This window comes from Carcharodon carcharias, chromosome 38 (genome assembly GCF_017639515.1).
Source record: "Carcharodon carcharias isolate sCarCar2 chromosome 38, sCarCar2.pri, whole genome shotgun sequence".
Taxonomy (NCBI): domain Eukaryota; kingdom Metazoa; phylum Chordata; class Chondrichthyes; order Lamniformes; family Lamnidae; genus Carcharodon; species Carcharodon carcharias.
Genome location: NC_054504.1, coordinates 1019134 through 1041445, shown reverse-complemented (window position 1 = coordinate 1041445; position 22312 = coordinate 1019134). Strand labels below are relative to the sequence as shown.

General features: G+C 58.5%; 1 protein-coding gene across 3 annotated transcripts in view; it reads right to left on the bottom strand.

The window, feature by feature from the left end:
• srrm2 (serine/arginine repetitive matrix 2) overlaps positions 1-22312 on the bottom strand; it is a 64167-nt gene that overhangs the window by 28791 nt on the left and 13064 nt on the right. The window contains exons 2-10 of one of the 3 annotated variants that reach the window (XM_041180024.1): positions 19032-19295; positions 18120-18221; positions 11977-12138; positions 11204-11281; positions 10357-10419; positions 10177-10212; positions 7587-7637; positions 5611-5712; positions 532-760 (exon numbers count right to left, since the gene is read on the bottom strand). In XM_041180024.1, the coding sequence (XP_041035958.1) occupies positions 532-760; positions 5611-5712; positions 7587-7637; positions 10177-10212; positions 10357-10419; positions 11204-11281; positions 11977-12138; positions 18120-18221; positions 19032-19270 (1062 nt within the window). In that variant the 5' untranslated portion in view covers positions 19271-19295. Of the gene's footprint in view, positions 1-531; positions 761-5610; positions 5713-7586; positions 7638-10176; positions 10213-10356; positions 10420-11203; positions 11282-11976; positions 12139-18119; positions 18222-19031; positions 19299-22312 lie in introns of all 3 variants that reach the window. The other 2 variants (XM_041180023.1, XM_041180025.1) reach the window with 2 other exon arrangements.

Sequence of the window (22312 nt, the reverse complement as noted above, 5' to 3'; positions counted from 1 at the left end):
CTGTAACCTCCTCCAGCCCCTACACCCCTCCCTATCTTTGTAACCTCCTCCAGCCTCCTACACCCCTCCCTATCTCTGTAACCTCCTCCAGCCTCCTACACCCCTCCCTATCACTGTAAACTCCTCCAGCCCCTACAACCCTCCCTATCTCTGTAACCTCCTCCAGCCCCTACAACCCTCCCTAACTCTGTAACCTCCTTCAGCCCCACACAACCCTCCCTATCTCTGTAACCTCCTCCAGCAACATCCCCATGTACTTTCCAACAATCACTCGCTCTACCCACCCATTAAATCCCCTCCCACACCCCCATGTACTCTCTCCCCCTATCACTGACTCTACCCACCCATTTAATCCCCTCCCACACCCCCATGTACACTCTCCCCCTATCACTGACTCTACCCACCCATTTAATCCCCTCCCACACACCCATGTACACTCTCCCCCTCTCACTGACTCTACCCACCCATTGAACCACCCCCCCCCAACGCCCACCACCCCACCCCCACTGTGGACAGTCCCCCAGCACCCACCTCCCGCTTGTTCCTGCCGGCGTCCTGTCTGGGGCTGCCGCTGGTGCTCCTGGCCCTGGGGCCGTGCCTCTCGGGCGAGGCCGGGGAGGGTCCCCGGGCTGGCGAGGTCCTGCGGGCCGCCGCCGACTCTGCCGTCCGACCTTCGAGCTCCGACCTCGCGGCCGGTCGCGGCGACGGGCTGCCCCTGGCGGCCGGGGGGGCTGCTGGCGCTACCTTCGGGCTCCGTGACCTGCAGAAAAAGGGGGGGGGGGTGGGGGTGGGGTGGTTAGGAAAAAGAAAAACAACGGTGGGTTGGGGGCGGGGGGGGGTTGTTGAGGTTGAGGTGGGGGATGGGAGCGGCGCTACTGCGAGACGAAGGCTCAAAGCCACCCCCCACCCCCCTAACACGAGCACCGCCGCCTGTCTGACCCCTTCCTCTCGCTCCCCTCCAGACTTCAGCACCCCCCTCACCCCCTCCACCCCCGGACCAGAGGAGCGACCCACACCCCCTCCCCCCGAACCAGAGGAGCGACCCACACCCCCTCCCCCCGAACCAGAGGAGCGACCCACACCCCCTCCTCCCCCACCCCCGGACCAGAGGAGCGACCCACACCCCCTCCCCCCGAACCAGAGGAGCGACCCACACCCCCTCCTCCCCCACCCCCGGACCAGAGGAGCGACCCACACCCCCTCCTCCCCCACCCCCGGACCAGAGGAGCGACCCACCCCTCCCCCCACCCCCGGACCAGAGGAGCGACCCACCCCTCCCCCCACCCCACCCCAGACCAGAGGAGCGACCCACCCCTCCCCCCACCCCACCCCAGACCAGAGGAGCGACCCACCCCTCCCCCCACCCCACCCCAGACCAGAGGAGCGACCCACCCCTCCCCCCACCCCACCCCAGACCAGAGGAGCGACCCACCCCTCCCCCCACCCCACCCCGGACCAGAGGAGCGACCCACACCCCCTCCTCCGCCCCCACCCCCCCACCCCGGACCAGAGGAGCGACCCACCCCTCCCCCCACCCCGGACCAGAGGAGCGACCCACACCCCCTCCTCCCCCACCCCCGGACCAGAGGAGCGACCCACGCCCCCTCCCCACCCCCGGACCAGAGGAGCGACCCACACCCCCTCCTCCCCCACCCCCGGACCAGTGGAGCGACCCACACCCCCTCCCCACCCCCGGACCAGAGGAGCGACCCACATCCCCTCCCCACCCCCGGACCAGAGGAGCGACCCACCCCTCCCCCCACCCCACCCCAGACCAGAGGAGCGACCCACCCCTCCCCCCACCCCACCCCAGACCAGAGGAGCGACCCACACCCCCTCCCCCCACCGGACCAGAGGAGTTACCCACACCTCCTCCCCCACCCCCGGACCAGAGGAGCGACCCACATCCCCTCCCCCCACCGGACCAGAGGAGTTACCCACACCCCCTCCCCACCCCCGGACCAGAGGAGCGACCCACACCCCCTCCCCACCCCCGGACCAGAGGAGCGACCCACACCCCCTCCTCCCCCACCCCCGGACCAGAGGAGTGACCCACACCCCCTCCTCCCCACCCCCGGACCAGAGGAGCGACCCACACCCCCTCCCCACCCCCGGACCAGAGGAGCGACCCACACCTCCTCCTCCTCCCCCACCCCCCCCACCCCGGACCAGAGGAGCGACCCACACCTCCTCCTCCCCCACCCCCCACCCCAGACCAGAGGAGCGACCCACCCCTCCCCCCACCCCACCCCGGACCAGAAGAGCGACCCACACCCCCTCCTCCCCCACCCCGGACCAGAGGAGCGACCCACCCCTCCCCCCACCCCACCCCGGACCAGAAGAGCGACCCACACCCCCTCCTCCCCCACCCCGGACCAGAGGAGCGACCCACCCCTCCCCCCACCCCGGACCAGAGGAGCGACCCACACCCCCTCCCCCCGAACCAGAGGAGCGACCCACACCCCCTCCTCCCCCACCCCCGGACCAGAGGAGCGACCCACACCCCCTCCCCCCGAACCAGAGGAGCGACCCACACCCCCTCCTCCCCCACCCCCGGACCAGAGGAGCGACCCACACCCCCTCCCCCCACCGGACCAGAGGAGCGACCCACACCCCCTCCTCCCCCACCCCCGGACCAGAGGAGCGACCCACACCCCCTCCCCCCCACCGGACCAGAGGAGCGACCCACACCCCCTCCTCCCCCACCCCCGGACCAGAGGAGCGACCCACCCCTCCCCCCACCCCACCCCAGACCAGAGGAGCGACCCACCCCTCCCCCCACCCCACCCCAGACCAGAGGAGCGACCCACCCCTCCCCCCACCCCACCCCAGACCAGAGGAGCGACCCACCCCTCCCCCCACCCCACCCCAGACCAGAGGAGCGACCCACCCCTCCCCCCACCCCACCCCAGACCAGAGGAGCGACCCACCCCTCCCCCCACCCCACCCCAGACCAGAGGAGCGACCCACCCCTCCCCCCACCCCACCCCAGACCAGAGGAGCGACCCACCCCTCCCCCCTCCCCACCCCCGGACCAGAGGAGTGACCCACACCCCCTCCCCACCCCCGGACCAGAGGAGTGACCCACACCCCCTCCTCCCCCACCCCCGGACCAGAGGAGCGACCCACACCCCCTCCCCCCACCGGACCAGAGGAGCGACCCACACCCCCTCCTCCCCCACCCCCGGACCAGAGGAGCGACCCACACCCCCTCCCCCCACCGGACCAGAGGAGCGACCCACACCCCCTCCCCACCCCCGGACCAGAGGAGCGACCCACGCCCCCTCCCCACCCCCGGACCAGAGGAGCGACCCACGCCCCCTCCCCACCCCCGGACCAGAGGAGCGACCCACGCCCCCTCCCCACCCCCGGACCAGAGGAGTGACCCACACCCCCTCCCCCCACCGGACCAGAGGAGTGACCCACCCCTCCCCCCACCCCACCCCGGACCAGAGGAGTGACCCACACCCCCTCCTCCCCCACCCCCGGACCAGAGGAGCGACCCACCCCTCCCCCCACCGGACCAGAGGAGTGACCCACACCCCCTCCCCACCCCCGGACCAGAGGAGCGACCCACCCCTCCTCCTCCCACACCCCCGGACCAGAGGAGCGACCCACACCCCCTCCTCCCCCCCACCGGACCAGAGGAGCGACCCACACCCCCTCCTCCCCCACCCCCGGACCAGAGGAGCGACCCACACCCCCTCCCCCAACCGGACCAGAGGAGTGACCCACACCCCCTCCTCCCCCACCCCCGGACCAGAGGAGTGACCCACACCCCCTCCCCCAACCGGACCAGAGGAGTGACCCACACCCCCTCCCCACTCCCGGACCAGAGGAGTGACCCACACCCCCTCCCCACCCCCGGACCAGAGGAGCGACCCACCCCTCCCCCCACCCCACCCCAGACCAGAGGAGTGACCCACACCCCCTCCCCCACCCGGACCAGAGGAGTGACCCACGCCCCCTCCCCACTCCCGGACCAGAGGAGCGACCCACGCCCCCTCCCCCAACCGGACCAGAGGAGCGACCCATACCCCCTCCTCCCCCACCCCCGGACCAGAGGAGCGACCCACACCCCCTCCCCCCACCGGACCAGAGGAGTGACCCACACCCCCTCCTCCCCCACCCCCGGACCAGAGGAGCGACCCACGCCCCCTCCCCACCCCCGGACCAGAGGAGCGACCCACGCCCCCTCCCCACCCCCGGACCAGAGGAGCGACCCACGCCCCCTCCCCACCCCCGGACCAGAGGAGCGACCCACACCCCCTCCCCACCCCCGGACCAGAGGAGTGACCCACACCCCCTCCCCCCGAACCAGAGGAGTGACCCACACCCCCTCCTCCCCCCCCCCCCCGGACCAGAGGAGCGACCCACACCCCCTCCCCCCACCGACCAGAGGAGTGACCCACACCCCCTCCTCCCCCACCCCCGGACCAGAGGAGCGACCCACACCCCCTCCTCCCCCACCCCCGGACCAGAGGAGCGACCCACACCCCCTCCCCCCACCGGACCAGAGGAGTGACCCACACCCCCTCCTCCCCCACCCCCGGACCAGAGGAGCGACCCACACCCCCTCCCCATCCCCGGACCAGAGGAGCGACCCACGCCCCCTCCCCACCCCCGGACCAGAGGAGCGACCCACACCCCCTCCCCCCGAACCAGAGGAGTGACCCACACCCCCTCCTCCCCCCCCCCCCGGACCAGAGGAGTGACCCACACCCCCTCCCCCCCACCGGACCAGAGGAGCGACCCACGCCCCCTCCCCACCCCCGGACCAGAGGAGCGACCCACACCCCCTCCTCCCCCACCCCCGGACCAGAGGAGCGACCCACACCCCCTCCCCACCCCCGGACCAGAGGAGCGACCCACACCCCCTCCCCCCCACCGGACCAGAGGAGCGACCCACACCCCCTCCCCCCCACCGGACCAGAGGAGCGACCCACGCCCCCTCCCCACCCGCGGACCAGAGGAGCGACCCACGCCCCCTCCCCACCCGCGGACCAGAGGAGCGACCCACACCCCCTCCCCACTCCCGGACCAGAGGAGCGACCCACGCCCCCTCCCCACCCGCGGACCAGAGGAGCGACCCACACCCCCTCCCCACTCCCGGACCAGAGGAGCGACCCACGCCCCCTCCCCACCCCCGGACCAGAGGAGCGACCCACGCCCCCTCCCCACCCCCGGACCAGAGGAGTGACCCACACCCCCTCCCCACTCCCGGACCAGAGGAGCGACCCACCCCTCCTCTCCCCCCACACACCCCCCCACCCCCACCCCCAACTCCCCAGGCCACCCGCCGTCTCTCTGCACCGCCCGGCGTCCAGAGACGGGTCTCCTCCTAGTGGATGAGGGTTGGGTTGGGTTGGGGGTTGGGGGGGGGCACAGCCTGAACACCGCCGGCCCCACCCCCTACCCCCCACCCCGACTCGCGGCCCCACTGGCACGGTCGGTCCGACGCCGGGCAGAGCGAGCGCCAAACTCGTTCAGCGTTACTGAGAGCGTGTGCGCGAGCGGAGCGACAGCGGTCGGGGTCGGGGGGAGAAGGGAAGGGAGGGGAAGGGGGCAGGGGAGGCACTTCGCCCCGACCCGCGGAACCGCGCAGCTCACCTGCTCCGCGACAGCGAGGAACTCCGGGAGGAGGAGGAATTCTGCGAGGTGGAGGAGCTGCGCGCCCTCCGGTGCTTGCGGGGGGGCGAGTGGCTAGGGCTCCTGAGAAGGGGCGGGGGAAACAAAGGACACACAGGTTAAACCCGACAGGCTTTTCTCGCCGAAACCGAACGGGCACCGGCCGTCTCCCAACGCCGCTCGATGGGCATCACCATCGCTGAATCCCCCCCACCACCCACGACCAACTTCCTGGGGCTTGGGGCTGACAAGCGGTGAGTAACATTCCCACCCACACACGAGTGCCAGGCAATGACCATCTCCAACAAGAGAGAATCCAACCATCGCCCCCTTGACATTCAATGGGCATCACCATCACTGAATCCCCCCACGATCAACATCCTGGGGGGTTACCCTTGACCAGAAACTGAACTGGGACCAGCCATATAAATACCGTGGCTACAAGAGCAGGTCAGAGGCTGGGAATCCTGCGGAGAGTAACTCACCTCCTGACTCCCCCCCCCAAAGCCTGTCCACCATCTACGAGGCACCAGTCAGGAGTGGGATGGGATACTCCCCACTTGCCTGGATGAGTTGCAGCTCCCACAACACTCAAGAAGCTCGACACCGTCCAGGACAAAGCAGCACCCCCCCCCGCGCTCGATCGGCCTCCCCATCCACAAACATTCACTCCCTCCACCACCGACGCACAGTGGCAGCAGCGTGTGTACCATCTACAAGATGCACTGCGGCAACTCGCCAAGGCTCCTTCGACAGCGCCGCCCAAACCCACGACCTCTACCGTCTAGAAGGACGAGAGCAGCAGACACATGGGGAACACCCACCACCTGGAAGCTCCCCTCCGAGCCCCTCACCATCCCGACTTGGAAATATATCGGCCGTTCCTTCACTGTCGCTGGGGTCAAAATCCCTCCCTAACAGCGCCGTGGGTGTACCTACACCACACGGGGACAAAATCCTGGAACTCCCTCCCTAACAGCGCCGTGGGTGTACCTACACCACACGGGGACAAAATCCTGGAACTCCCTCCCTAACAGCGCCGTGGGTGTACCTACACCACACGGGACAAAATCCTGGAACTCCCTCACTAACAGCGCCGTGGGTGTACCTACACCACACGGGACAAAATCCTGGAACTCCCTCCCTAACAGCGCCGTGGGTGTACCTACACCACACGGGACAAAATCCTGGAACTCCCTCCCTAACAGCGCTGTGGGTGTACCTACACCACACGGGACAAAATCCTGGAACTCCCTCCCTAACAGCGCCGTGGGTGTACCTACACCACACGGGACAAAATACTGGAATTCCCTCCCTAACACCGTCGTGGGTGTACCTACACCACACGGGCCAAAATCCTGGATCTCCCTCCCTAACACCGTCGTGGGTGTACCTACACCACACGGGACAAAATCCTGGAACTCCCTCCCTAACAGCGCCGTGGGTGTACCTACACCACAGGGACAAAATCCTGGAACTCCCTCCCTAACAGCGCCGTGGGTGTACCTGCACCACACGGGACAAAATCCTGGAACTCCCTCCCTAACAGCGCCGTGGGTGTACCTACACCACACGGGACAAAATCCTGGAACTCCCTCCCTAACAGCGCCGTGGGTGTACCTACACCACACGGGACAAAATCCTGGAACTCCCTCCCTAACAGCGCTGTGGGTGTACCTACACCACACGGGGGACAAAATCCTGGAACTCCCTCCCTAACAGCGCCGTGGGTGTACCTACACCACACGGGACAAAATCCTGGGGTCGGGGGATTCCTCCCGATGTCAGAGCCTCCTCTCAAGGGGATAGCTTCGCCCTCCCCCCACCAATGACCACCACCCACCCCACCCCCTCCCCACCCCCACCACCGCCACCACCCCCCAGGCCAGGGTCCGAAGGGGGCCGGGCCGGTCCGTCCTCCCTCGGGAGTGGCTGCGGAGGAACTTGAGAAGACTCACCTCTTTCTCTTCTTCTCCTTCGTCCCGCGTTTAGACTTGGGGCTCGTGGACCTGTCGGAAGAGGAGGGAGAGGGAGAGTCAGCACGTCATCCGGAGAGGGTCCCACCCTTCACCCACTGGGCACAGCGACGGCTCACCATTCCCAAACCCCCGCCCCCGCCCCCGCCCCCACCACCTCAATCTTCCTCTGTCTCGTCCCAGCCTCAACCCATCGGCTGCAGGGTCCCTCGCCCGCGCCCTCGTCCCCTCCGGGCTCCACTATTCCAGGGCACTCCCGGCCTCTTTCTCCCACGCACGACCCACCGTGAAATTCAGCTCGTCCCAAACTCCGCTGCTACCCCCCCCCCCCACCACGTCCGAACTCGCACCGAGTCCCTCTCACCCGTCACCCCCTGTATCTCGCTGACCCCACACTGGCTCCCGGTCCGGCATCACCTCCGTTTTCACATTCACACCCTCGTTTTCAAATCCCCTCCATGGCCCTCACTCCCCCTCCCTCCCTATCTCTGTAACCTCCTCCAGCCCCTACACCCCTCCCTATCTCTGTAACCTCCTCCAGCCCCTACACCCCTCCCTATCTCTGTAACCTCCTCCAGCCCCTACAACCTCCACATCTCTGTAACCTCCTCCAGCCCCTACAACCCTCCCTATCTCTGTAACCTCCTCCAGCCCCTACAACCCTCCCTATCTCTGTAACCTCCTCCAGCCCCCTACACCCCTCCCTATCTCTGTAACCTCCTCCAGTCCCTACAACCCTCCCTATCTCTGTAACCTCCTCCAGTCCCTACAACCCTCCCTATCTCTGTAACCTCCTCCAGTCCCTACAACCCTCCCTATCTCTGTCACCTCCTCCAGCCCCGACAACCCTCCCTATCTCTGTAACCTCCTCCAGCCCCTACACCCCTCCCTATCTCTGTAACCTCCTCCAGCCCCTACAACCCTCCCTATCTCTGTAACCTCCTCCAGTCCCTACAACCCTCCCTATCTCTGTAACCTCCTCCAGTCCCTACAACCCTATCTCTGTAACCTCCTCCAGTCCCTACAACCCTCCCTATCTCTGTAACCTCCTCCAGTCCCTACAACCCTATCTCTGTAACCTCCTCCAGTCCCTACAACCCTCCCTATCTCTGTAACCTCCTCCAGTCCCTACAACCCTCCCTATCTCTGTAACCTCCTCCAGCCCCTACACTCCTCCCTATCTCTGTAACCTCCTCCAGTCTCTACAACCCTCCCTCCCTCTGTAACATCAAGCCCCTACAACCCTCCCTATCTCTGTAACCTCCTCCGGCCCCTACACCCCTCCCTATCTCTGTAACCTCCTCCAGCCCCTACAACTGATTAACTTTATAACACAAAGTAAGTGCTGACTTAGAGCTGAAGGACTGGATGGGTCCCCTTCTGGTGTGTCATCTTTCTATCCGATGTTCCTGTGTTCCTGATTGTGGAATCTTGCTGTGCATCCTTTGGGACCCAAGATTACAACAGGTGTGCATCAATGGGTTAAACACTCGCAGTGGAGGTTACTGTTTACAGTGGTCTGTATCAATGGGTTAAATACTCACGGTGGGGGTTACTGTTTACAGTGATCTGTATCAATGGGTTAAACACTCACAGTGGGTGTTACTGTTTACAGTGGTCAGTATCAATGGGTTAAACACTCACGGTGGGGGGTTACTGTTTAAAGTGGTCTGTATCAATGGGTTAAACACTCACGGTGGTGGTTACTGTTTACAGTGGTCTGTATCAATGGGTTAAACACTCATGGTGGGGGCTTACTGTTTACAGTGGTCTGTATCAATGGGTTCAACACTCACGGTGGGGGGGTTACTGTTTACAGTGATCTGTACCAATGGGTTAAACACTGACGGTGGGGGGGGTTACTGTTTACAGTGGGTCTGTATCAATGGGTTCAATACTCACGGTGGGGGGTTACTGTTTACAGTGATCTGTATCAATGGGTCCAACACTCACGGTGGGGGTTACTGTTTACAGTGGTCTGTATCAATGGGTTAAACACTCACGGTGGGGGGTTACTGTTTACAGTGGTCTGTATCAATGGGTTAAACACTCACGGTGGGGGTTACTGTTTACAGTGGTCAGTATCAATGAGTTAAACACTCATGGTGGGGGGTTCACTGTTTACAGTGGTCTGTATCAATGGATTAAACACTCACGGTGGGGGGTTACTGTTTACAGTGGTCTGTATCAATGGGTCCAACACTCACGGTGGGGGTTACTGTTTACAGTGGTCTGTATCAATGGGTTAAACACTCACGGTGGGGGGTTACTGTTTACAGTGGTCTGTATCAATGGGTTAAACACTCACGGTGGGGGTTACTGTTTACAGTGGTCAGTATCAATGAGTTAAACACTCATGGTGGGGGGTTCACTGTTTACAGTGGTCTGTATCAATGGGTTAAACACTCACGGTGGGGGGGGTTACTGTTTACAGTGGTCTGTATCAATGGATTAAACACTCACGGTGGGGGGTTACTGTTTACAGTGGTCTGTATCAATGGGTTAAACACTCACGGTGAGGGGGGTTACTGTTTACAGTGGGTCTGTATCAACGGGATAAACTTGCACTTACCTATGTTTCTTTTTACTTTTCGACTTCGACTGAGACCTACAAATCAAAGAGAAGGGGGGGAGATTAAAACCTGCGCCCGGCGGCGGCGGCGAGCTGGGTGTTTACGTGAGCCCGGCCCAGTGGCGGAAAAGCCTCCCCCCACCACCCCCCACCCCCACCCCCTCAACGCGCCGCTCCTACCTGCCCTTCTTCTTGGAGCTTTTTTTCTTCTTCTCCTTGGAGCGGGCGGACGGACTCGCCGACCTGCAAGGGGCCCAGAAAGAAGCCGGGGTCAGTCAGAATTCCGGGAGAGCCGGGGTCAGAGGGAGCAGGAGAGATGCAGACTCCGCGCGGTCCAGGCAGGCGTCCGGCGAGTGCCCCCTTCGCTCCCGGTACTGGGCTCGGGAGCCGTTGAGGGCGGCGGGAAGACGGAGGGACGCCTCGCCGGGGCTTCTCGTTTCGCACTCGTCGGGACAAGAGGCAAGAGCGCCGAGTCTCAAAGGGCCGCCGGAGGAGAGGGCGGCACGGCCTGAAGCCGCAGGCTCGCTGAGCTCCCGGGGAAACTCGAAGAAACGCGAAAGGCTCGAACGTATTCCTCCCGCTTGCGGAGAACGGGTCCCTCACCTGCCAAGCTTCTAGCAGGTATAAATGGGCCACGTTATGGCCTCGAATGGCTCTCTTTCACCTGCTCAGTAAGCATCGCTTTCGGCGCGCTCAGGATTGTTCAACAAGTGCTCACGTAAAGCTCCGGCAACACCTCTCTTTTCAGCGATGTTCGGTCATGTATGGAGGGGTCCTCCAAACGATTGGGGTCCTCATGCCAGCAGCGCCTCCCGGAGTGAGGGGATTGTTTGGGGGTGGGGTTAGGAGGCCAAGAGCAGGGCCTGGATGGGGGTGGGGGGGGGGGGGATGAACAAAAATTTTAAAAAAAGAGACCGGATTGAGGTGCGGCTCACAGCTGAACCTACCCCCCACCCCCCCCCGCCAACATTTGCGTCGCTCCTCCCGAACCAATTGCTCCCCTCGGCGCCCCCAAATCCGGACTCACCGACCCCGGCTCCGAGCTTTCTTCTTCTTCCTCCTTTTGGGCGAAGGGGATCGCGACCGGACAGCCTCGCGGATGATGCTGCGGAGACAAAAAGGGAGAGGCAAAAAAATGAGGGGTGGGGGGTGTTGTTGAGTCACGTTTAAAAAAAAAAGACATGCTGTCAAAGCTTTTCATCTGGCACTCATCAGGACAGATGCGAGAATGCCAAATATCAAACAACAATTTATACCGCGCGAGAAAAGGGTAAGGAGTTGGCAAGCCGGCTTCGATTGGTCATGGGCGTTGCCATGGAGAATGCGCCAGGGACCGATTGTTCCCGCCCCCACCCCCACCCCCCAGCACTTCTGTTCAGTTCAGGAAGTGGCGCAAAGCCTGGGCGTGTTCCTTCTGTTGGCAGAGGGCGCGCGTGACCCTGCACACGACTGGACGCAGCTTCTAGCACGAGTTAAGCGAGGCCCCACCGACAGTCTTCAAATCGGCCGTCGGCTTGACTCTCGGCGCGCTCGGGGGTTGTCCAGCAGGTGCTGTCCGGCCGCGGAATCCCATCAAACGCAGGCGCTACATTCCCGGCTCTGCGGCGGCGGGGAGCGGCTCGGCTTGCTTCGCCCCTTGTTCGCGTTTTCCGCTACCCTTCCAGAGATAGAGAGAAATAAAGAGTTGGGGGGGCGGTGGGGGGGCAAAGGGTTTAAAACGAGACGCCCGGGGGGTGTGTGGGGGGGGGAGAAGGTGTGGATCGACGCCAGGTCCCCGCGCTCTCGGCCGGCCCCGCCTACCCGTGCTGCTTCTGCTGGTCGCTCTTGCCGGCCGCCTCTTGCGTGCGCCTCTTGGGGTCAAAGGAGCTGCCGTCCACGTAGCTGTCGCTGATGCCAAAGGCCGCCCTCAGCCGCTCATTCTTCTTCTCGTTGGCCTCGGCCAGTTGGTGAGTCTCGCCGACACTGAGGGGGGGGGGAAAACGGCAGGCGTGAGAAACCCCACACCCATGCTCCGCACACGCACGCACACACACACACACACAAGGGCCGATCCCGCCGGAAGTAGGCGGGGGAGCGGACCATTCGGCACCCTCGAGCCTCCGCCGCCACTCGGTTAAGGACGTGGCTGATCGGACTGTGGCCTTCACTCCGATTTCCTGTCTGTCTCCCCACCCCCCACTCCCACCTGACCCTCGCCTCCCCCTCGTCGATCAGAAACCCACCTCGCTCGGCCTTGAGTGTATCCGACAGCCCCGGCCTCCGCTGCTCTCTGGGTGGGGTGGGGGGGGGTGGAATCCCACAGACTGACCCCCCCCTCTGGGAGAAGAAATTCCTCCTCCTCTCCGTCTTCGACGGGAGACCCCCTCATTCTGAAACTGTGCCCCCCCCCCACCATTCTAGATTCCCCTCTCCCCCCACACGAGGGGGGAAACCTCCTCCCAGCGTCCACCCTGTCAAGCCCCCTACCCCCCCCCTCAGAATCTTATCTGTCTAGATAAGATCACCTCTCGTTCTTCTAAACTCCAACGGGTAACAGGGCCCAACCTGCTCAACCTCTCTCCTCACGAGACAAACCCCCCCCCCCGCCTCCCTTCGTCCCAGGAATCGGCCGAGTGAAGCTCCTCAGATCGATCGGCCTCCGGTGTAAATTTTATCCTTTCTTAAGTTGGGGAGCTTATTGTGAGGATTAAAAGGGCGATGGAGGCTGGAAGGGGGGGGGTAGATAAGGGGAAATCACTTATTCAGGGGAGGGGAGGGGAAGGTGGGGGGTGGTACAGTTTGGTTCCGAGAAGGCGAAAGGTTAAAATTAAGAGTCAGGGCCTTTGGGAGTTCAGTCAGGAAATCGGGTGGTGGACGTTGGGGAGGACGTTTCCTCTTGTGGGAGAATCTAGAACTGGGGGAGGAGGTAGGGGGGGGAGGTCACAGTTAAAAACAAGGGGTGGCCCATTTAACTCGGAGGGCGAAAGGTCGACGGTGGGGGGTAGGCGGGGACGCGAAGTTGAGGTTACAAGCAGATCAGCCACGATAGTGCTGGCTCAAAGGGCCGAATGGCCTCGGCCAGCACACCCCCCGCCCTTTAAATCAGACACAATTACCATCGTAATCAGACTCAAGCCTTCTCGTTATCGCACGTGGTGATGTCGAATCTCAAACTCCATCCACAACGTGCGCTGAAAGCAAGAAATCTGAACTTGTTCTCATTTTTCCCGATCGGTGCAACTACACTTTACACACCTGTGATCAAAACCTGACCTTGCTTGTCAAATCCTCCCAGCTTTTTGCCAGAGAGGTTCTAACCATCACCTCCCCCTGGCATTCAACGGCATTACCATCGCTTAATTCCCCCCCCACCATCCTCAACATCCTAGGGTGGAGGGGGGTGGTGGTGGTGGAGGGTTGGGGGTTACCACTGACCAGAAACTGAACTGGGACCAGCCCTATGAATACTGCAGCTACGAGAGCAGGTCAGAGGCTGGGAATCCTGCGGCAAGTGACTCACCTCCTGACGCCCCCAAAGCCTGTCCACCATCTACAAGGCAGAAGTCAGGGGTGTGATGGAATACTCTCCACTTGCCTGGGTGAGCGCGGCTCCGACAACACTCAAGAATCAGAGGGTCTACAAAAGAGACAGGCTTTTCAAACCGGACGGTCAGCAAGGGGTGCGCGAGGAGACAGGCGACGAGGCTGGCGTGAGACAGAGTGAGTGAGTCACAAATTAAGTTCACATGGGAATTCAATGCACGGGGAAGCAGATGTAGTGTACACGGTAATTATTCCAAATTCATTAAGTGAATAATTGAATTAAGTTAACTGAATAAATAAGTAACAGTGGCAGAACAGATGTTATGTTGCAGCTGTGGAATGTGGGAATTTGGGGTGCCAAGGCGATCCATGACAAACACGTCTGCAGAAGGCACAGGCGGCTGGAGGAATTCCGGAGCAGGGTTATTGGGCTGGAGGCCGAACTGCAGACACTGCGCAACATGGCGGGGAGGGAGGGGGGCGAGAAATACCTGGACACTTAGTTCCAAAAGATGGTCACGCTTCTTAAGAGTCTGTCTGGGTCAGCAGCGAGGGGGAGGAGGATGTAACCGTGAGTGAGGCAGGTAATGGGACTGAGTGGACAGTAGTAGAGGAGCCTCAAGACTCTGCAACTGTCAAACAGGTTTGAGGTGCCCACAACCTGTGTGGACGAAAGCGAGGTCTGCAAGGTGGATGAGCAAGTTGGCCATGGCACCATGGTACAGGAAGCCGTGTGGGGGAGCAAGCAGGCACGTAGTGGTAGTAGGGGACAGTATAGTGAGGGGGGGGGGGGGCGGATTGACACTGTTCTCTGCAGCAAAGAGCGAGAGTCCTGGCGGCTGTGTGTTGCCTGCCCGGTGCCAGGGTTCGGGACGTCTGCTCAGGGGCTGGAGAGGAGCTTGCAGTGGGATGGGGAGGATCCAGTTGTCGTGGTCCATGCAGGTACCAACGACTTGGGGCAGGACAAGGAAAGAGGTTCTGCGTAGTCAGTACAAAGAGCGAGGTACCAACTAAGAAGCAGAACCTCAAAGGTAATAACCTCTGGGATTATTACCTGAGCCACGTGCAACATTAACATGGAGCAAATAAGATGAGAGAAATGAATGGGTGGCTCAAATGCTGGTGTGGGAGAAGTGGGTTCCTGTTTTTGTGGGGCACTTGCTCGAGTAATGGGGAAAGTGGGGGCTGTGCCATTGGGACTGACTACACCTGAACTGGGCTGGTACCACTGTTCCTGCGAATTGCGTAACTAGAGAAGTAGAGAGGGTTTTGAACTGAAGTTGGGGGGTGGGGGGGGGTGTTTGGCAGGGGGGAGGGTTCAAGCTTGGGTTGATGTGGCAGGTCAAGGGGTAGATTCAAGGCAAAGAGTAATATGGGAAATGAGGATCATAGTTGAGCAGGAAGGGACAGAGAGAGATAAACCTAAGAATACCCCATAGCAAGACTAGATTTTACAAAGATAACAAAAAGACAAAACTAAAGGCTCTGTATCCGAATGCGCAAAGCATTCATCACAAAGTAAATGAACTGATAGCGCACATTGAAGTGAATAGATACGATCTGATAGCCATTAGGGAGACATGGCTGCAGGATGGTAAGGACTGGGTCCTGAATATTGAGGGGTATGTGATATTCAAGAAGAATAGAAAGCAGGTAAAGGTGGAGGGGTAGCACTGTTGATCAAGGAGGGCACTGGCGCAACGGTTAGAGATGAGCTTGCTTCAGGAGATCAGGGTGTAGAACCAGTTCAGGTGGAGATGAGGAACCAGTAGGGGAAAGAAATCACTAGTGGGAATGGTCTGCAGGCCCTCCCCAACAGCAATCACAACTTAGGACAAAGTATATAAGAAGAAATATTGGGTGCTTGTGATAAAGGCACAGCAATAATCATGGGTGATTTTAATCCACGTACAAACTGGAAAAAAATCAGATTCGAAACAGCAGCCTGGATGAAGAGTTCATAGAATGCTTTTTAAGAGCATCACGTTCTGGAACCAACCAGAGAGCAGGGTGAGCAGGTTATATTAGACTTGGTATTGTGTAATGTGGCAGGATCAATTAATGACCTCAGGGTAAAGGCACCCCTGGGTAGCAGCGACCACAATATGATTGAATTTTACGTGCAGTTTGAAAGGGAGAAGAGTGGGTCTAAAACGAGTTTCATAAACTTAAATAAGGGCAACTACGTGGGGATGAGAGGTGAGCTAGCTGAAGTGAACTGGGATACAAGGCTAGGGGATGGATCAAAAGAGAAGCAGTGGCAGATATGTAAGGGGGTATTTCAGATAACTCAGAATAAGTACATTCCTACTGTAAAGAAAAATTCTAAGGGGAGGACCCACCGTCCGTGGTTAACTAAAGAAGTTAAGGAAAGCATCAAACTTAAGGAAAAAGCATATAACTCCGCAAAGATGAGCGGCAGGGCAGATGGTTGGTCAGAACATAAAGAACGGCAGAGAATGGCAAGAAGGTTAACCTGGAGAGAGAAATTAGAGTATGAAAGGAAGCTAGCTAGAAATGGAAAAGTTTCTACAGGTATTTAAAAAGGAAAAGTAAAGCGAGTGTTGGCCCGCTAGAGAGCGACAGCGGGGAGTTAATATGTCATGAAGCTATTAATGTATTTATTATTGGAAAATATTTTTCTGTTAGAATAGAGGTTTTGTCTGTGGGTGTGTCTTAATTGGATGAAAGCCAGCTGGTCTGGGTGCTTTGATATGTACTAGTTTTGAGATGTAAACAGAGAGGTAGAGTTCATTTGTACTTTTTGAATAGAGCATTCAAGGAGTGGGGTGAAAACTGAAGCCTATCCAGCAGCTACCAAGCAATATGTTTATATTACTAATAAAAATGGTACCATGAAAGGGGTTTCATTGTCAGAGAGGTTTAGTTCAGACGTTGGCGATACTATGAAAATTTACATTTAATGGGGCTGGTGTGGGTATAACTTCAGCAGTTTTGTGTGTGCAGAGTAGAGGCAATGTGAGATCTACTGTAAGCCGACAACTGTCTCCACAGGAACCAAAGTGAAAAGAACCTCATTTTGAATTCGTAATTTGCTTTGCCTGGTGCCTGGTTAAGTGTATGGGTTGCTGTTGCCTGAAATGGAGATTAGTTTGGGGGTTTGTTAAAAGTTATGATAGTAGTGATTTGTAGTGATTTGTAGTCATGCGTATATATATATATTTTTTTTTTTAAATTGTGTAACTTAATAAAATGTTTAACTTAATAAAATGTGTAACTTAATAAAATGTTTTGTTTAGTTTAATGTAAAACCTCCCGAGAACTGGTGGCCTGATTCCTGGATGTAGAGCCGCATCTCAAACATAACACTTAAAAATTATAGGTTATGACGGTTGTTTCAAGTTTCCCTCTGGGGTTTTTAAATAACTCCGCTTTGCCAACTGCATCGGTCGTCACAAATAGTAGAAAACATGGAAACGGCGGGTGAAACGAACAAACAATTTGCTTTTGTCTTCACCACAGGGGATACAAAATACATTCCAGTGAAGCTGTAAGTCAGAGAGTGAAAAGGGGGGGAGTTTTGTGAGATTACAATCGCTGGGCAAACGGTACTGAGCAAACTGGTGGAGCTGTGGGCTGACAAGACTCTGGGTCCTGATGCACTTCATCCTAGGGTCTTAAACGAGGTGGTTAACGAGGCGCTAAATGCGTTGGTGTTAATTTTCCAAAATTCCCCAGATTCTGGAAAGCTTCCATCAGACTGAGGAGTAGCAAATATAACCCCTGTATTCAAGAAAGGAGGGAGGCAGAAAACAGGAAACTATAGGCCAGTTAACTCGACGTCTGTTGTGGGGGAAGGCGTTGGAATCGATCATTCAGGGAGGTTATAGCTGGGTGCTTAGTGAAAACTCAAGGTAATTGGGAAGAGTCAGCATGGTTATGTGAAAGGGAAATAACGCTTAGCCAATTTCTTGGAGTTCTTTGAAAGAGTGACACGCGCTGTGGGTAAAGGGGAACCTGTAGACGTGCTGAACTTGGATTTCCAGAAGACATTTGATAAGGCGCTACATGGAAAATAAAAACGCATGGTGTAGGGAGTAACGTGTTAGCCTAGACAGAAGATTGGCTGGCTGGCAGAAAGCAGAGAATCTGCATAAATGGGTCTTTCTCGGATTGGCAGGATGGGACGAATGGACTCCCGCAGGGGGCTGTGCTGGGGCCTCAACCTTTTACAATTTATATTAATCGCTGAGATGAGGGGGGTTGAAGGTCTGGTAGCTAAATTTGCAGGTGACACAAAGACAGGTAGGAAAGTATGTTGTGAAGAGGACATAAGGAGGTGGCAGGCAAGACATAGATAGGTTGAGTGAGTGGGCCAAAATATGCCAGATGCAGTATTACGTAGGAAAATGTGAAGTTGTTCCATGGGCAGGAAGGATAGAAAAGGCGGAGGTACTCACACTGTCCGGGTTTTTGGCTCCTCTTTGCCCTGGCTTCCATCTTTTTCCACCAGCATCTGTCTAAAGGTTGCCACCTTCTGTTGGATCTCCTCCTCTGAATACCTGAGGCAGAACAGAAAAGCATCCCCAATGTCAGATCCTGATGGCTGTCAAGCAACCAGAGACAGTAATCTGCCTGGTAAGGAGCATAATACCAAACCACTGCGCACCCCCCCCCACTGTACACAATCCCAACGGACCCAAACCCCTTCCCGTTCACTCCCAGTGTACACAATCCCAATGGACCCAAACCCCTTCCCGTTCACTCCCACCGTACACAATCCCAACGGACCCAAACCCCTTCCCGTTCACTCCCACTGTACACAATCACAACGGACCCAAACCCCTTCCCGTTCACTCCCATTGTACACAATCCCAACGGACCCAAACCCCTTCCCGTTCACTCCCACTGTACACAATCCCAACGGACCCAAACCCCTTCCCGTTCACTCCCACCGTACACAATCCCAATGGACCCAAACCCCTTCCCGTTCACTCCCACTGTACACAATCCCAATGGACCCAAACCCCTTCCCGTTCACTCCCACTGTACACAATCCCAACAGACCCAAACCCCTTCCCGTTCACTCGCACTGTACACAATCCCAACAGACCCAAACCCCTTCCCGTTCACTCCCATTGTACACAATCCCGATGGACCCAAACCCCTTCCCGTTCACTCCCACTGTACACAATCCCGATGGACCCAAACCCCGTCCTGTTCACTCCCACCGTACACAATCCCAATGGATCCAAACCCCTTCCACTTCACTCCCACCATACACAATCCCAACGGACCCAAACCCCTTCCTGTTCACTCCCACCATACACAATGCAATGGACCCAAACCCCTTCCCGTTCACTCCCACTTACCCCTGCTCCTCCATCAAATCTTCCAGTTCGATGCACTTGAGCTCCACCTTCCGCTTCCGCTCATGGTCCAGGATGTCCTGGTTGGGCTTCTTCACCAGGCCGGACTCCAGCTTCTTCAGCTCCTCCTCCGACTTATAATCCACCCGGTCCTTCTTGTGGCGGACGGAGGACAGGTTCCGCTGGACATAGCCATTGGTGCCGCTCCCCCTTGGGGTGGGCAGGCCAATGCCGTTGTACATGGTGGGGCGGCGCTGCCACTACTCACTGCTGTGGGAGCAATAGGGAGAGAAAGAAGGAAGAGAAAAGGGACAACGGTCAACGAGAGAGAGAGTAGGGTGACAGGGCCATTGCAAACAGCACCCGAGCTCAATTGCCCCCACCTCCCCAATAAGAGTAGCATAGCTCATCCCCCACTGTGTTGTGAGTGCTTTAACACCGTCAGGCACAGGTTCAAATCCCTCCATAACCACCCCCCCACACCCCCCAACCAGCCTGTCCCCCACACCCATCACTGCATCCTTCTAACCCCAGCACCCTCCCCCCCCACCCACTGCAGTGAGTAACACACCTCCTGACTGCCCACATCCTGTCCACCATCGACAAGGCACAAGTCAGGAGTGTGATGGGATGCTCCCCACTTGCCTGGATGGGTGCGGCTCCCACAACACTCAAGAAGCTCGACACCGTCCAGGACAAAGCAGCCCCCGCTCGATCAGCACTCCATCCACAAACATTCACTCCCTCCACCACCGACGCACAGTGGCAGCAGTGTGTGTACCATCTACAAAATACACTGCAGCAACTCCCAAGGCTCATCAGACAGCGCCGCCCAAACGCATGACCTCTACCATCTGGAAGGACGAGGGCAGCAGACACATGGGGAACACCACCACCTGGAAATTCCCCTCCAAGCCCCTCACCATCCCGCCTTGGAAATATATTGGCTGTTCCTTCATTGTCGCTGGGGTCAAGTCCTGGAACTCCCTCCCTAACAGCACCGTGGGTGTACCAACACCACACAGACAAAATCCTGGAACTCCCTCCCTAACAGCGCTGTGGGTGTACCAACACCACACGGACAAAATCCTGGAACTCCCTCCCTAACAGCGCTGTGGGTGTACCTACACCACATGGACAAAATCCTGGAACTGCCTCCCTAACAGTGCTGTGGGTGTACCAACACCACACTGACAAAATCCTGGAACTCCCTCCCTGACAGCGCTGTGGGTGTACCTACACCACACTGACAAAATCCTGAAACTGCCTCCCTGACAGCGCTGTGGGTGTACCAACACCACACTGACAAAATCCTGGAACTGCCTCCCTAACAGCATGGTGGGTGTACCAACACCACACGGGATAAAATCCTGGAACTCCCTCCCTAACAGCGCCGTGGGTGTACCTACACCACACGGGTCAAAATCCTGGAACTCCCTCCCTAACAGCGCCGTGGGTGTACCCACACCACACGGGTCAAAATCCTGGAACTCCCTCCCTAATAGCGACGTGGGTGTACCTACACCACACGGGTCAAAATCCTGGAACTCCCTCCCTAACAGCGCTGTGGGTGTACCAACACCACACGGAAAAATCCTGGAACTCCCTCCCTAAAGCATGGTGGGTGTACCTACACCACACGGGACTGCACAGCTCACCACCACCTTCTCAAGTGGCAATTAGGGACGGGCAAGAAATGTTGGCCTAGCCAGCGATGCCTATATCCCATGAATGAATTTTAAAAATTCAACTGATGGGCAATTTGGACCTCAACATCCCCTCATCTGCCGACATTTCTCTCACTGACTGTTTCTGGGAGCTTGCTGTACACAGAACAGGGTTGCTGCGTAAGAAGGCTTCAGAAGGTCTTTCAACTATAAAAATGTATGAGCCCTCTTTTAAAAAGCTGCTGGGCTGAAATCCTTGTTTTCAGGGTCCCAATTTCAAACCCCCCCCCCACCATTCGATTTTCCCATGTCAACGGTCACGATGTACTTGTGGACTCCAAACTGAAGGAGGCACTGTGGGGCTCCTGGCACATCTCAGCCCCCACGCCGCCTGGTGTGAAATAAAAACCCACCATCCGCGGGACGCGAAGGCTATCGGGAGGTTGCAGAAAAGATGCGATAAAGGCACCGGAACTGAGCGATTATAGCCACGTGGGTGGGTCAGAGAATCTTGCAACAGCCACCCCACCACACCGTTCCACCCCCTCTCTCAGAATCTAATGTCTCGATAAGATCTCCTCTCGTTCTTCTAAACTCCAACGGGTAACAGAGCCCAACCTGCTCAACCCCTCCTCACGAGACAAACCACCCCCTTCGCCCCAGGAATCGGCCGAGTGAAGCTTCTCTGAACGGCCTCCGGCGCGAGTCTGTCCCCTCCTTAAGTAAGGAGACCGAAACCGTCCGCAGCGCCCCAGGAGCGGCCTCACCCAATGCCCCGGACAGTAGGAGCGAGACTCGCAAGACTTCCTGACTTTTCTACTCCACCTTCGCAGTGAAGGCCAACATTCCACTCCCGAATCACTTGCGGCGTCTGCACACCAACTCTTTTGGGAGCGCTGAAAGTTTCCCAGGAGCCCCTACCTTGCTTCCGGCCTCCTGCCTTTGCAGAATCTAACCCCGCGAACGTTTCTCGAGTGTCGAGTTTGCAAGTTCCCTTTCGTGCTCCCTCTTCCCAGCTCCGTTTTGTCACCCTTTGGGTGCGAGAGCTTTTATTTTTCTGCGTTTGGGTTTCACCCGGTCTTTCACTGCCCATGGCCGTTTCTTTTTGGCAAGGAGGAGCCCGGTGCCCCCGAGGGGTAGAAACCGGTTCTACGGCGCATTAGAGTTTCTCCTTTTTCAACGCCCACCTCGGATTTTGATGCCAATTCACCGGGCGGAGAGAGAAAGAGAGGGGGGGGAAGAGGGAGAGAGATGCACGCTGTGGATGGGATAGGCCAGAACGTGACCTTAAACTCAGGGCTAAATTGGGAAATGTTCTCTTAGGCAAAAGACAATAGAAGGGTGAAGCGATTCATTTTGGTTGGAAGAACGCGGAGAGACAGTATAAAATAAGGGGGACAATTCTAACAGGGGCGCAGGAGCAGAGGGAGCTGGGGGTAAATGTGAATAAATCTTGAAGGGGGGCAGGACAGGTTGAGAGAGCGGTTAATAAAGCAGACAGTATCCTGGGCTTTATTCATAGGGGCGTAGGGTACAAGAGCAAGGAGGTTATGTTGAACTTGTATAAGACACTCGTCCAGCCTCAGCTGGAGTATTGTGTCCAGTTCTGGGCTCCGC